This window comes from Apium graveolens, chromosome 4 (genome assembly GCF_009905375.1).
Source record: "Apium graveolens cultivar Ventura chromosome 4, ASM990537v1, whole genome shotgun sequence".
NCBI lineage: Eukaryota > Viridiplantae > Streptophyta > Magnoliopsida > Apiales > Apiaceae > Apium > Apium graveolens.
The window spans coordinates 120108531-120124970 of NC_133650.1; the positions used below are offsets into that span (position 1 = coordinate 120108531).

General features: G+C 34.4%; 3 protein-coding genes across 3 annotated transcripts; all 3 read left to right on the forward strand.

The window, feature by feature from the left end:
* Positions 1-3219: 3219 nt before the first annotated feature.
* On the forward strand, positions 3220-5196 carry LOC141719336 (UPF0481 protein At3g47200-like). The gene has a single exon (XM_074521708.1). The coding sequence runs from the start codon at positions 3379-3381 to the stop codon at positions 4942-4944; it is 1566 nt and encodes a 521-aa protein (XP_074377809.1). The 5' UTR covers positions 3220-3378; the 3' UTR covers positions 4945-5196.
* Positions 5197-7322: 2126 nt separating this feature from the next.
* Positions 7323-9661, forward strand: LOC141719339 (UPF0481 protein At3g47200-like). The gene has a single exon (XM_074521711.1). The coding sequence runs from the start codon at positions 7457-7459 to the stop codon at positions 9014-9016; it is 1560 nt and encodes a 519-aa protein (XP_074377812.1). The 5' UTR covers positions 7323-7456; the 3' UTR covers positions 9017-9661.
* Positions 9662-10411: 750 nt separating this feature from the next.
* On the forward strand, positions 10412-16227 carry LOC141716874 (phosphatidylinositol 3,4,5-trisphosphate 3-phosphatase and protein-tyrosine-phosphatase PTEN2A-like). The gene is made up of 13 exons (XM_074519039.1): positions 10412-10562; positions 10996-11395; positions 12368-12469; positions 12559-12615; positions 12889-12954; positions 13561-13737; positions 13858-13944; positions 14029-14093; positions 14174-14250; positions 14537-14583; positions 14702-14832; positions 15141-15210; positions 15371-16227. The coding sequence occupies exons 2-13, from the start codon at positions 10997-10999 to the stop codon at positions 15848-15850; spliced, it is 1758 nt and encodes a 585-aa protein (XP_074375140.1). The 5' UTR covers positions 10412-10562; position 10996; the 3' UTR covers positions 15851-16227.
* Positions 16228-16440: the final 213 nt, after the last annotated feature.

Genomic DNA, 16440 nt, shown 5'->3' on the forward strand with positions numbered 1-16440 from the left:
TTCATTAAATATTGAATGGTCCAACCATTTTTACTCAACACTATATTTTTTCACACTAAATTACACTTTTTCTTTATCTCCCATCCCATTATCTTACCAAAACTAATATTATTTTAATTAATTTCTTATATTTTTAAAAACAGCAAAAAAAGAATAAATTATATGTAATATCAATGTCCTTTAACCTTTTAACTGCCTCCCAATTTTGACCTTCACGCAATATTTTGAATTAAGATATGACGCAAGTTCAATACATATTCTTGTATAAATTGCTAACTTTCATGTATAATCCTTTAAAGTGGCATATAATGTAAAATCCGGTACATGTTCTTTTATAAACTGCAAATCACATAATTTATATTTTTTGCTACTCTATAATCTTTTACCGGCACTGCGCCCGTACCTGAGATTGTTCCAAGTGTTACATGAAACAAGACCCTAAAATTTGAGGGGCACATTTTCAAGATGAAATATATAGAAGTATATTTTTTTTTGTTTGAAAAATAAAAATAAACATAACTTCCTTTTCTAATAAAAAAATATACAAATAGAAGAAAGATTAAAAATAGTAAATATAAAATAATTATAAATTATTATCTAGAATAAAATTCTAAAAAAAAATTAATCCTAAATTTTAAATAAGTAACAAAAAAAATTAGGGAAAATTACTAGAAGAATAAGAATATTAAACAACTTGTACATCATATCATTTTCTAAATAATATTATTTTTAAGTAATTAGTTTATTTTAAATTATAGTAATATTTACATATTAAATAAAAAATTTAAATTTGAAATATTAATTAATAAATGTTTATATATATATATATATATTTAAATAAGTTTATATATGAATTATGTTTTATGTGATTATCTTATTGTTTATAATTATTTTATGTTAATGTTATGTACTTGTAATATTTTTAAATTTTAAATTAATTATAACTATGTTAAAAATATAACTTTTTATTAATTTTTATTATAATATTATTTGCTAATATTATTTTTGATAGTTAAAATTAGGGGCATTTTTTTTTTAGTTTTTGTAAGGGGTACATGAAATCTGTATAAAGCTAACTCAAAATTTTTAACACAAATTCAAAATTTTGTAAAGCTTTACGGGTGAAACAAAGGATGACTATGAAAGATAAATAAAAAAGGTAATGAGGTGATGCTGCAGAACAACTAAGAGTTTTCCAATATCATCCAACGGTGGAGGCCTCTCAGATGTTAAAATGACCCCACACTCCTGAAAGAGTAACAATGTTCCCCACCCAGCACTTGTACTCTCACTCTGGGACAAAACTTGAAACGTGGGAATATCTTTAAAAATATTGATTTCATTCACATGTCTCTGGATTATTTTCTACCTACTTGATGGTTAAGAAATAAGTTGTATTAATTATAAAGAGAAAGTATGACTTTCTTAATAGGTGTGTAAAGTTGAAAAATGACCATTACTTTGGGAAAGAGCGAGTAATACAAGCTGTACCGGTTAATTCACCGTCGGATTCCAAGATTTCATGTTATGTTATGTTTCGTCTGTTTACTCGTGACTTGCAACTTGTGAAGTTGTATCTACTTAATTTTTTTAAATAATTAAAATTTGTAATAATATAAGTGTTATGTTAAAATTTTTATTTTTTCTCTGAAAATCCAACACAAACTATTGAGTACGATATTCGTGATATGATTACAATAAAAAAGATTATAATTATTATACGATTTCAAATTTTTATTATTTCATTAAAATATACTATTGACTCATATGAGAAATATGATTACTGAGTTGAAATCAATATAAGAATTGTAATTAAAAAACAGGTTAAATGATACATATAATATTATAAGTCATATAGAAGTAAAAAAGAAATAAAAATTATACATTTAAAGTTATAATGAAATTCAAAAAGGATACATCAAAAGTTGATGAAACCATATTGAATTAGCAATAGATAAGGAAATAAAAAATACAAAACTTAAAGCCAAAAGGGTGAAATAAAAATAAAATCAAACTTAATAGGTAGAAGTATAAAGAAACAAAAATAAAACTAAACTTAATATAATTATACAACATGTAGAAGTATAAGATAACAAAAATAAAACCAAATTTAATATATTCATGATACATTTAGAAGTATAATACGAATAAATTGTCTATTCAAAAATTTAGTAAAAATAAAAAAGATACAAAAGTAGAATTATAAGATATATATTAATGAATAAGTGATATCAAAAATTGGTGAAACCAAAATTAATAATAACATTTTAAAGGAGTTTTAGTTATTATCAAAGTTATTAATGTTTAGCGACAAGTCAGATTGTAGCATGATCCAAACGATTACCTAAAAAAATAAACAGAGAAACCATACTGTAATAAAGATGCATTTCTGAAAACAAGGTCAGCCATTAATGGAAAGTTAAAAACCACTCTCTCAAGTGATAATGATATAGAAATGTAATTGATATCATATAAATTAATAAGTATAAATATTTATTAACTAATTTTAGGTTAATATTAAGATTTTGTTCATAAAATTCACAATTATAGGATATATAACCAAATAAATGGAAAATGTAATGAACATGTAATTTTTTTTATCCTTTCCTTTTCTCTCGTCTCCAAATTTTTGTATATTTTTAATATCCTTGCTTCACACGAAACATTAGTTTATATTTTATTTTTGAATGTAAATTTATCACATAATTTAAACTTCAATTTATTAATATTCTGAATTTATTTTTTTGTAAAATATTAATTATTTTAAAATAAGTGGTTGAACCGCAAACCGATCCGCAATAACCGTAAATTCGCAACCGCATTTGACGCATTTAATTGCAACCGCAAATGCGGTTACGGATGACAATTTTTTAAAACTGCTCTTCGCGGTTTGGTTCGACTTTTATCCCAAAAACGATCTGATCCGAACCGCGTACATCCCTAACTTAGCTAATAGCTATGTGGTTGAAACCGGTATTTTAGGATCCTACCACCCCAAAGTCTCAAATTCGATTTCAAGTATATGCTCGAAATTAAGGTTCATGCATTGCTAGCCCTTTTCAAAATTTGTCGAGCTCCGTATAAACCGACTCAAACACCTTATTTAAAAAAAGGGCATACAAATGTTTGTAATAATCTCAAATAATATGAGGGCAGTTTCAACTGCCCCCACCAACTTGGATTTAGTCATTTTCATACCCAGAACTAGATATATTATCTTAATCATCTGCCCCATGCTTGGCCACAATTTCTTTGGTTTTCTGTTACTGCTTGCAACATTTACAATGTAGTAGTATACATGAAAACTTTAAGTTGCTTGACCCCAACCAGTTGCAACAACTAAACTAAAGCCAACCAGAGCTTCACTGTTTAAAAAAAATGGTAGCAGTTTTCAACAAAGAACTCTTAAGCTGGTACTTACTCACCCTCAAACTCAAAGAAACTGTAGAAGCTGGAGTTTCTACACAACAAGCTTCAGCTCTGTACCGGTCAGAACAAACCTACCTTCTGGAACATCATGATGAGGGCTCATCTTCCATCCGTGAAGTTGATTTTTTCGAACCAGGCTGTAGTAGACCACCAGCCTCTGAATGGGTCATCAATATCAATACAAAGCTCGAACAAGCCCGAAAAGAAGACTTGGATGGTTCCTGGGGGAAAGTTTCTATTTACAGAGTTCCTCAGTATTTGAAAGGAGGTGATAACAAAGCTTATATTCCTCAAATTGTGTCATTAGGCCCTTATCATCATGGCAAGAAGCGTCATAGAAATATGGATCGCCACAAGTGGCGCTCTTTTTACCAGATCTTGAAACGTACTAATCAGGATGTTAAACTCTATCTTGATTCAATGAAGGAACTTGAAGAAAGAACTCGGGCTTGTTATGAAGGCAAGATTAATCTTAGTAGCAACGAGTTTGCGGAGATGATGGTGCTTGATGGATGTTTCATTCTTGACCTTTTTCGCGGCGCTTCTGAGGGATTCCAGCAGATTGGATACTCTCGAAATGACCCTGTTTTTGCTATGCGTGGTTCAATGCATTCCATTCAGCGCGATATGATTATGCTTGAAAATCAGATTCCGCTTTTTGTTCTTGATCGGTTATTAGGCCTTCAGTTAGGTCATCCTGATCAGAAAGGGCTGGTGGCAAGGCTTGCTCTAAGTTTTTTTGATCCATTAATGCCAACCGATGAGCCCTTGACAAGGAGTAATAGGAACAAAATGGAAACATCAGAAGGATATACAAACACATTTGACCCTTTATCCGATCAAGGCCTTCATTGCCTGGACGTTTTCAGGCACAGTTTGTTGCGTAGAGGGCCTTCACCTAAGCCACAGGTTTGGAAGAAGCAATGGTCACATGTTTGTCGAGTTGCAGACAAGCGCAGGCAACAGTTGACACATTGCGTAACAGAGCTAAGAGAGTCTGGAGTCAAGTTCAGGAAAAAGAAAACAGATCGCTTCTGGGACATTACGTTCAGTAATGGTCTTCTTCAGATTCCTAGGCTCTTAATCCATGATGGTACTAAGTCACTTTTTCTGAATCTTATAGCATTTGAGCAGTGTCACCTGGACTGTGGTAATGAAATAACATCATATGTGATCTTCATGAACAACATGATAAACTCGACTGCAGACGTTGGTTACCTCCACTATTGTGGGATCATTGAGCATTGGCTTGGTAGTGACCACGAGGTTGCTGAACTCTTTAATAAGCTTTGTCAAGAAGTAGTGTTTGATATCAATGACAGTTATCATTCACGCCTGTCAGCAGAGATAAACAAATTTCATGACCACAGGTGGAACGCCTGGCAGGCAACCTTAAAGCACAACTATTTCAACAATCCCTGGGCAATTATCTCATTTGTTGCAGCTGTGGTTCTGCTAATTCTTACGTTCGCACAAACCATCTATGGTGTGTTCGGTTATTACCATCCAAGCTGAGAACACCAATTGCCTTTTCATTCACAAATAAACATATCGCTGGAGCTATAGTTTGTTGGATGTGTGAGTGAGTATAAAATTTGAAAATGTTGCATGAGTTGAAGTGGTGTTTAGAATGTAATATTGCACTAAGATTGATTTCACTAGGCCATTCTTGTGAAGTATGAATGTCTGCGGGCAGATTTGTACTGATTGGCTTTGCTGCAATATTAATGGATTGGAGTTAAGACTTGAAAGTTGCCGTTAATTATCCCTTTAATACCTCGCATATGTTCTTTTAAAGATCAAGCACGGTACCGCATATTTCCACTAGGGGTCCTTCCAAATGTTTATTATCATCTTTATCCGCCAATTGTGATTGGTCATGCTACAGATAATTTAATATGAAACGAAAAATAAACTTTTCAAGCCAGGAAACTAGATAAATCTTTAATTCAGTGGATAATAACATAATTTATTTACTTCAACTTCACAAGAAAATGGGATAAACTAAAACATGATTACTCCTGAATGCTGATGATATTCTTTCTGTTACTTTCACTTAATTTTCAAATCTTCTACAACCAATTACACGATATTCTTGCCTTAGATTTTTCTTGTCCCTCAGTATCTATAATATATCAAGAAAAATCTCCATCCTACTCTACCTTTCCACCTTTGTCGCAACTTTTTTTTTTCAAAATCAACCAACTGCAGCAGTTGCAACTGTAAAATTTCTCTTTCACTCGGTCAACATAGCATTTGTTACAGGCCTTTATTATTGCTCTGAATGACCATCTCAGCTAATTTTTGAGGACTCTTTTGCTTAATTTTTATATAGACAAGTAAAATTTATGCAAAATTTGAATCAATTAAATAGATTACTGCAAAATTAACACATTTCGATCTTACAAGTGGGAGGTTCTAGAAATGTAATATTACAAACGATGTGTGGTCCAACGTCAAATTTGCATACTGCAGCTAGGGTAACTATCACGAGATTCTGCCAAGGCATGTTTATAGACATGTTTTTTTGTCAAAAGGCATGCCCAAATGTCATCCCATTTATCAATTAAATATAAAATAATTTAAAACATATTTATTATACTAAACTTGAATGTAAAATTAAAGTTAGTTGACAGTAACAACCGAATACCATCATAATACTCATTTACAGTAGTAACTTTTTAGATTCTCAAATATATGTAAATATTTTAGAATTATATTTATTATTTCTGGATATTTTTAATATTAAAATAATTATTAAAAAATAAAAAAAAATAGTAAAAAAGCATGCCAAATCATGAAAAGACATGTCTGGCTAATTGACGTCTCTGTACCGCTATGACGTGCACCCTAACTGCAGCTCACTCTAAAATACACTGATATTAGCCCCGTTGAGTGGAATCCTACGCGATATCCTCTTAGAATTAGCCGGCTCAGCCACCGAGCATAGTTTGATGCTGCAATTTGCAAATACCAGATATGTAATGCTTTTTTTTTGGGTTCAATCATAAGTCCTGTTTCATCATAGATCGCAAGAATCATCCAAAAAGAGAAGAAAGAATGATGGTAAAGGTAGAGAGTCGACAGATGCTCATTTTCCATAACGGGATCTTGCTTTTGAAGAATTCACTTGTCTTTTATAATTAACGGCTACCATGCATTCTTGAAAATGAATGGCGCTGCTTGCATTGCTGTCAGTGTCACAATTCACAACAGTCCCTACTCGGCGTCTGAACTGTGGTGTGAAGCTGTTTGATGAACGATTGACCAAGCCAGATAGACCCTACACTATCCTTCTAAAAGTTTAAGGTGTCCGCTGAACCTAACCAGGATCTGATAGTATATTTCAACACATTCCGTCTCATTGAATTGTTAACATTGTTCAAAGGGAGTACTTGTTTTCCAAGATTTCTGTTAATGTAGTGTATTATAGATTTACAGTTACTAGCAACTTCTAGTTTTTAGTGCAGTACTCCTTATGTTGAGTGAAAGCATTTTCAATGATGTCAAACAAAATAATTCAGCAAATACCAATTTCAAAAATTGGTGACGTGATCTTATATATTTAATTTTGTATATTAATTAATTGCAAATTTAAATCATCACATTCGTACTTGAATAATGGTTGATCCAAAAAAATGATGTATGTTATTTTGAAACACCCTTATATATCTGTTGTTCTCGTGACTCATGACTTGTGAGGTAGTACACTTTTATGTTCAGTGTGAAGTCAAATTCTAGCATAATCCATTAATGTACATAAAAGAGAGACCATGCATTTTTTTAAGGCAAACTTTGACACATTCCTAAAGGCTATACAAGTGATAATGATATAAAGATGGTTCTGATATCTAATAATTTGAGGTCCATTTCAACTACGCTGTGCTTGGCTACAATTTCTTTGTTTGTATGCTTAGTTATGCTTGCATTATGTATAAATCATAATACAGTTTTAAGTTGCTTGACCACAACCACTTGTAACTATACCAACCAGAGCAACACTGCCTAAATAATTTTGAAGAGGAAAATGGTAGCAGTTTTCAACAATGAACTCTTAAGTTGGTACTTACTTACCCTCAAACTTAAAGAAACTGTAGAAGCTGGAGTTTCAACACCGCAAGCTTCAGCACTATACCGATCAGAGCAGACCTACCTTCTTGAACATCACGAGGAGTCATTCTGTACACGTGAAGCAGACATTTTTGAACCAGGCCCTGTGCCACCGGTCTCTGAATGGGTGATCAGTATAAATGAAAAACTTGAACAAGCCCGGCAAGAAGATATGGATGGTTCCTGGGGCCAAGTGTCCATCTACAAAGTCCCTCAGTATTTAAAGGGAGGTAATAACAAAGCTTATATTCCACAAATTGTGTCACTGGGGCCTTATCACCATGGCAAGAAGCGTCATAGGAATATGGAGCGCCATAAGTGGCGCTCTTTTTATCAGATCTTGAAGCGTACCAATCAGGATGTTAAACTCTATCTTGATTCAATGAAGGAACTTGAACAAAGAACTCGGGCTTGTTACGAAGGGAACATCAACCTAAGTAGCAATGAGTTTGTTGAAATGATGGTGCTTGATGGATGTTTCATTCTTGACCTATTCCGTGGCGCTGCTGAGGGATTCCAGCAGATTGGCTACTCTCGAAATGATCCAGTGTTTGCTATGCGTGGATCAATGCATTCAATTCAGCGTGATATGATTATGCTTGAAAATCAAATTCCTCTCTTTGTTCTTGATCGGTTACTAGGCCTTCAGTTGGGTCATCCTGGTCAGAAAGGGCTGGTGGCAAGGCTCGCCCTTAGTTTTTTTGATCCATTGATGCCAACTGATGAGCCATTGACAAAGAGTAATAGGGACAAACTAGAATCATCAGAAGGATATACAAACACCTTTGACCCTTTATCAGGTCAAGGCCTTCATTGCCTGGATGTTTTCAGGTACAGTTTGCTGCGTCGAGGGCCTTCCCCTAAGCCACGGGTTTGGAAGAAGCAATGGTCACATGTTTGTCGAGTTGCAGATAAACGCAGGCAACAGTTGACACACTGCGTAACTGATTTAAGAGAGTCTGGAGTCAAGTTCAAGAAAAAGAAGACAGATCGCTTCTGGGACATCACATTCAGTAATGGCCTGCTTCAGATTCCTAGGCTCTTAATCCATGACGGGACCAAGTCACTTTTTCTAAACCTCATAGCATTTGAGCAATGTCATCTTGATTGCGGCAATGAAATAACATCATATGTGATCTTTATGAACAATATGATTAACTCGACTGCAGACGTTGGTTACCTCCATTACTGTGGGATCATTGAGCATTGGCTTGGTAGTGATTATGAAGTTGCTGAACTTTTCAATAAGCTTTGTCAAGAGGTGGTCTTCGATATCAACCACAGTTATCATTCACGCCTGTCGTCAGAGATAAACAAATATCATGACCACAGGTGGAACGCCTGGCAGGCAACCTTAAAGCATACCTATTTTAACAATCCCTGGGCAATCATCTCATTCATTGCAGCTGTGGTTCTGCTGATTCTTACTTTCGCGCAGACCATCTATGGCGTGTTCAGTTATTACCATCCAAGTTGAGACCAGTAATTCTGTTATTTTCACTTTCAGTGTGAGCTATATAGTATATGTTGGATGTGTTGACTGTTGTGTGAGTATAAAATTCCAAGATATGGTATGTGTTGACTTTAGTTTCTGTTGAGTATCTCTTTTAATACCTCTCATGTTTTTCAAAGATAAAACAGGGTGAGCCTTGCCCTATATTCCCACACACATGCCAATGCAGTCGCTCAGGATCTCATGTTATTTGACAAGAGGGTCGCTCTAAAACCTTAAGGCAAGGGCCCCAGCAGGATCTTATGATCTTCAACAAAGAGGACAACTCAAAAGTATCGTAAGAGTATATGCCACTAGGATGATCATTCCCTGTACATATTTCCCCACTTGTGTTGGAAAAAACAACTGTGCTGTTTCCTATCAGCAAACTCATCCAGGAAATATACTCATATATATATGAAAAAACCTTTAATCCAGGAAATCAGAGAACTTGTTAATTCAATGGAATGTGGATAAAAACATAATTTCTTAGCTTTAGGGTTTACATGAAAATGGATAAAAGAAGAAAAAGAATTTGATTACTAGTTTTGGACAAACTTAGCTAGACACAGTCCTACAAGTGATAATGAATCAATCAATCATATAAAGAGTGGTCCTATAATCTCTAATAATTTAAGAAGTCATATCAGGCTATCAGCTACCCAGTGCTTGGCCACAATTTCTTTGTTTGTATGCTTACTTGTATGCTTCTACTATATGTATAAATCAATAAACTTTTATCTTTCCAAGTATATTTCTTTTTCGATATCAGTTCTTTTTCCTAATAGTGATGGTGTTTAAGATTTTTACCACCACATTATATTACATTATCTTAAATATTAATTTTGATAATGGCATGTTTTGTTTTGTAATGTCAAAGAAGTGGCAATGTTTTTTTTACAGAATAGAGAAGTGGCAATAATGTTAAACCTCTCTAAAATGTTTTAACCAGGTTAGTAGATCACAATGCTCAGCAAGTCTGTGGGTTACAAAGCTGTTACTTAAGTTTCTTGGTGTTACTCTTTTTCGAAAAGTATGAAGTTACGATTATATGGTTGGAAAATTCTGCAGATACATTTCTTTTATACATACACCTTTTTCACTATGTGTAACTAGTATCTTTCGAACGATTCTAATTGATTCCAATTAAAAACAAAGATGTTTTTATGTCTACAACTATAAGAAGACAGCGGGATACCTGTCCAAACCTTGAACCAAGTATCCTTTCCTAAAAGATAATAATCTAAGTATGGATATCTTTATCTTTTTTATACCAGACACGCAATGACACAATATGCGATATAAATTAAGGCCGAGTATTTTTACCCGGACATATTACAATGTTTAACATATAATCAGCAACCAACCAAACGGGTGTTTTCACATCCCATTTCTCATCACAGCTGATACAGATTTCCCAACACATGCATACATTTTAATCTTACATGCGTGCATACCCTATATTACTATATCTTTTGAACAACCATTATTATACCAACAAGATCACACTCTCGTAATTTCCACCAAGAATGTAAGTTTTTAATTTGTTTACTCTTTGTCTTTTAATTTATATTTTAGATTTGACATATTGTCTTATCAAAGCAATAACATCTGTTACGTACATAGGCATGCACACTTTGTCTTCTCAAAGCAACAAGGTCTGTTATGCATGTTTGCAACATCTGAAATCTATTCATTGTATCTGTATGTAGCAATATAATTTTATATGAGCATTATGTTTCAACACCTTTGAAAGACTAAAATGTGCTTTTGGTAATCACTGATAACTCAAAGAGTCATTGCTTACGCGTTTAATACATCTTTCTGTTTGTGCATTGTGTAACTTTGTTTCATTTTGTTTACGACAATGTACCTCTAGTTTCATGTAATTCTCGCTTCTCGCCGTATAATGTCGATTAGGATTTTGATACCTCAACTTATGGACCTCTCTGTTTTAATGACAGAATGGATGCAGACTCTGACAACAAAGGATCTGCTGATCCTCATAAAAATTCTGATGTGTTACCTTCTTCCACACACCCTGATCAAAGTACTACACCACTTGCACCACGTACTACATCGCCTGCGTCAGGCATATCATCTTGGGCCAGAAGTCTAAGCTTTCCCCAGACGAAGAGGCCAGGGAAGGCGGAATCAGAAACTAAAAATGCAATTAAATCAGATGTGAGTTTGGGAACAAAGAATTCCCAATCTAATGAAATTGCGGGAAGTACAACGGTCACTCCTCAACCAAGTATTTTTGGTTCTCTCACAAAAGGTTTAGTTGATTCATCTATGTTTGCAGTGAAGGCATTTCAGCTTAAGGCACGCCAAATTGTCTCTCAAAACAAGCGAAGATACCAGGTCTGCAATATCTCTTCAATTGCTACTTTGAAGCTGTTAATTACATGCCATTTTGCTTTGCACTTTATTTTTTGTCATGGTATTCTCAGTTAGAGCTCCTAATGTTTTTATTTTCGCTCCCAAATGCATGTCGAATGACTGCTATTGTTGTACAGTATGAGATTGTTTCAGCCTCACATGCAATTCTTTAATTTTATCTTTCCAAATAAAACTTGAAGTCTTTCTCATGTGTGCATATTTATGAGGTACACTGATTTACCTTATACCAGCTCCTGTAAACATCATATTTCTGGATCCATCAATTAGTTATCATACATTTATTTATCTGACTTGAGAAGTAACTGTATCTAGCCACGATCCAAGCTCTAATGTCCTTCCATGTCAGGTAAATAGTATACCTTTTGGCATGAGAAAAAAGATATCTTGGTTTTCTAAATAAACCCAAGTCTGAAAGCTCGTGCAGTTTGATTAGAGTACAATACATATACTTTCCAGTGATATTAGTCAGATGATGAATATGGTGGACCATATGTAGAAAATTCAGATAATCACGGTTATAAGATGGGGGTGGAGAGAATGCAAACAGGATCAAAATGAAAAACCCTTGGGTTTGAAAAGCATACTAATTTTTTGACCAAGTAATTTGACAACCGGATACATAAGATCACTCAAGTTCATAAAACTCTTAATCAATCAATTATTATAATTTTGCTGGATAAACCTAATCAGGGCATTGATGTTTGATATCACAGATTAGGCAAATTTATATGCGTCAGAAACTATGCTGCAATTTCTCTTTGATATAATTCTCGTAGTTTGAAAATTCGTCCTTATATTCTCATTTATTTGAATGCAAGCATTTCATTTCTGTTTGTAGTTATTTTCTTTTTTCCATTGCCATTGGATTGGAACATGTTTCCTTTTCATAATTCTATGAGTTATCAGTGTAATGTTGATATATTCATGATTCAGGAGGGAGGATTTGATTTGGATTTGACTTACATTACTGATAATATAATTGCTATGGGTTTTCCTGCTGGTGATAAGAGTTCTGGCTTCTTTGGCTTTGTCGAGGTAAGTAGTTCGTCGAGTTGCATACTGGGATAAGTCTGGCAAGTTCAATCATGTCATTTCTTAATGATGTTTTTTAACATGTCAACTAGGGGTTTTATCGAAATCACATGGAAGAAGTGATCAGGTTTTTCGAAACTCATCACAAGGTAACTCTATAATCTAGATCAAAAACTGCAACCCGGGGAACCCCTTAAGATGGTCTGTAGAGACAGCCCTTAATGTAGAGGTTGATGATCTAAAACTACACATGTTATGTGGCTTGCATCCTGTAGTCCTGTACTGGCACTACCAAGTCCAACTGATGTAGGACGTGTGTGTGTGTTGTCTAGCTGATCAAGTTTTATATTGTTAATTATTGTTTTTAATCAGTATGTTTGTCACCTATCTGATCATCAATCTTTACGGCCACTCTTATGCAGGGAAAGTATAAAGTATATAATCTCTGTACAGAGAGGCTCTATGATGCAGCGCTATTTGGTGGAAAGGTGTACATCACTTTTGTTTAATCTTAGTACTTTGGTTTGGAATCACCTGTAATACTGAAACCTAATATGATTTTTGAAACTTTACATATTTGTATAATAATGATGTGTTGGAGAAGCTTAATACCTTTGATGCACCACTGCATAAAACAATTAGAATGATGAAACCCCAGAATCCTGAAAGCTATTAGCGCGATTGACCTTTTTGGCTGCATTCATAATTTTCATCCTTCCATTAGCTTGCATTTGATCTGTAAGTGGTGATAAATATATTCTCAGATGCTATTTCATGATAAAAACCGAGAGAAAAAATATTCGATCAAGTGAAGGCTCAAAATAATACTGATCAGATGCGGAAATAGAGCACTGATTGCATTACATCAAAATTAAATGTGCATACAGCACAAAAGCACAGTTAGAAATATTAATTTCCATTGATGTACAGATATGTTTGTACTCTTCATACTGAAACAGTACACATTACCGTGTAGTGTTCTACATCACCAGCAACTTGTTCTATGTTATCCGTTCTATGTAATTCAGCTCAATATGTAATACTGATCTTGTTCAACTTAGTATTCAACTGATCTGATTTTAACCATTGAGCAGGTTGCATGTTTCCCATTTGAGGATCACAATTGCCCTCCTATTCACCTTATATTATTATTTTGCCAAAGCTGTTACTCTTGGTTGAAGGAGAATATTTTGAACGTGGTGGTTGTTCATTGTAAAGCTGGCAGGGCAAGAACAGGATTAATGATCTGCAGCCTCCTTCTTTACTTAAAGGTGAAGTTGATCATTGTTTGCTTATATTACAGTGTCCACAAGTGAAATTACAGTATCTTAAACTAGCTTTATCATGTTACCCACAGAGCTCTAATTATATCATGTAATATCTTTCTGCAGTTGTTTGCAACAGCTGAGGAATGCATTGATCATTATAACCAGAGAAGATGTGTGGATGGGAAGGGTCTGATAAAGCCAAGCCAGATTGTCAGTAGATTTTTTTTTTATAAATTGATTTTTGAATGTATATTATATCTCTCACTAACTTTTTTGTGTTCTCTCTTATCCTAGAGATATGTGAAGTATTTTGAAAGAATCTTAACGAAGTTCAACGGTGAAACTCCGCCTGGACGTAGGTACAGTACTTTACCTCCTCGTATTGACGCATAATGCATTGTTCATGTGATCAAGACGGTACAAATTGATTTTTCTGCAGGTGCATGCTAAGAGGATTTCGGCTTCACCAGTGCCCTTACTGGGTGAGGCCTTCCATTACAATTTCTGATCACACTGGTAAATTTTTGTTTTCTTCTCGCGCCAGATAATGTTTAACATTTATGTTGTCTTAAAAATTAAAACCAGTGATTTCTTGTCAATATTTCATTTGCCAGACCTTTCATTTGAGGTAACTCATGGTTTCATTTTAAGGTTTGTAACTTGCGCATTAACCTAAAACGAGACCACATTTCACAAAATTTCCCCAGATAATAGATGCTTTTAAGGTATTGCATATACTATGTGAAGGTTTCGTGTTTATCACACCTGATTCTGTGAAGGTGATGTCTGGATTTAACTACAGGGATTTTATTTTCAACAAAAAAGCATCCCAAGACCAAAGATCTCATGGTAATCTTCTTCAGAGCAATGGTCGTTTTATGACTTTATTTTCTAATGATCTCTGTGGATGTGCTACCTTAAATTTTGCACATATAAAGTTGCTTCAAAGTGTATTCGCTTTTTGCAGCCGGATGATTTCTGGATTCGTGCACCATTAAAAGGGATCATTGTTTTTGCTCTACCGGGTGAACCCGGGCTAACAGAGTTGTCAGGAGACTTCAAAATCCAATTTCATGACAGCCATGGAGATTTCTCCTGGTCTGAAACTCTTATCTTTCATTTGGTGTAGTTTGCATTTTAAAATAATCATATGAACCTTAATAGAGTTGCAAATTAAGTCAGGCCGAGCTTCTGATAATCGGGAGCTTGAACTGAGCTTCTGAAAGACTGACTGTGTCTCTCTTAAAATACTGCAAACATGAGAACCTTGTCATTGAGATTTATGTATTAGCATCCAGTCTGCATTCTAAATTAGCCTTTTCTCAAAAATATGATGTTCCTTTATAATATGACTAATTAAGCAAGCCTTTCATTTAATTAATATTTTATAATGCTTTTGCAATCAGTTGGTTAAACACAACAATGATGGAAAATCGATTATTTCTAAATCCCGAAGATCTTGATAGTTTTGACAAGGTAAGTGATATTATTCTCTTGCATTATATAGTAATTATAGAGTATATGCAACTATTTATGTTCTTCCTCTCATTTATTTTGCTGCTAAAGTGTCTTTAATCGTTTTTGTTTAGTAATTTAGGACATTGTTCTAATACATGGGTGGGATCTTTATTGTTAGAGAAAAGCACCTATTCCAGGATTCCAGGTTGAGGTTGTTATGATAGATTATGATGGCACAGTCCCAACAAGGTACAAAGCCAATAAAGCTGATAAAAAGTACAGTAAACATGCTGTGTCGAGTAACAAGGATGCAACTTCTTCGAAGCAAGAGAACGATAACGTGTTCTCTGATAGCGAGGGAGAAGAGGAGGAGGCATCATCTGGAGGCAGGTTATCTCATACAGCCTCGGGGACAGGGGTTGCTGCTAAACCTCTAGACTCTGCCACCACCAAAGACCAAACAGTGGCACATGGAACTAAACAAGCTTCTACAAATAGTGATGGTTCAAGGCAGGGCAAGGCTTCAGATGACAAGAAACAAGACGCATGTAAGAAAGAGTCTAGGATTCCCAACCTCAATTCTGGTGATATTAAGGCAATTGCTGCCGATGCTTCAGTCTTCTCATTTGGAGATGAGGAAGATTATTTAAGTGAGTGATAAAATTAAGCCTGTAAACAATGGCAGCAAGTTTACTTATTCTTATAAAATTTCCTCGCAGCTGAAGAATATAGAAATGCCCAGACAATATGTCATTTTAACTGTAACAAAAAACTTTTCCCGTGTGCTTGTGTTGTTGTAGTAGTTCGAGCTCTTCACTGTGTTGTAATATTTAAAAAACAAAACTTTTTCTCGCGAAGGTAAAGTCTATAGAGATGTCATTCCTTCCTTTTAGGAACTCGGCCACAGGGGATCCGCTAGGGGCGAAATCTTTGGAGGCCACCACAAAGATCATACGTTGAACCTGTTTGATTATATTAATTCCTCATTTCTTTCATATGTAAAATTATTATGTACGATGAATAATACTTGATAGTTGGCGGTACCTGAATTTTGTGTTAGAACTCTCAATATTCTTCAAACTTTCATCAACAGTTATGGAGTAGAGAAGAAGAGAGAGATTGAGAGAGAGATATAGAGAAAGTGAGAGAATGAAATGTTACGTATATTGTTCATTAAATATCTCAGTACAAACACTCTAAAATAAGAGAGTTTGTTACAAGAGTCAACCTAACAAGGTCAACGCCAAC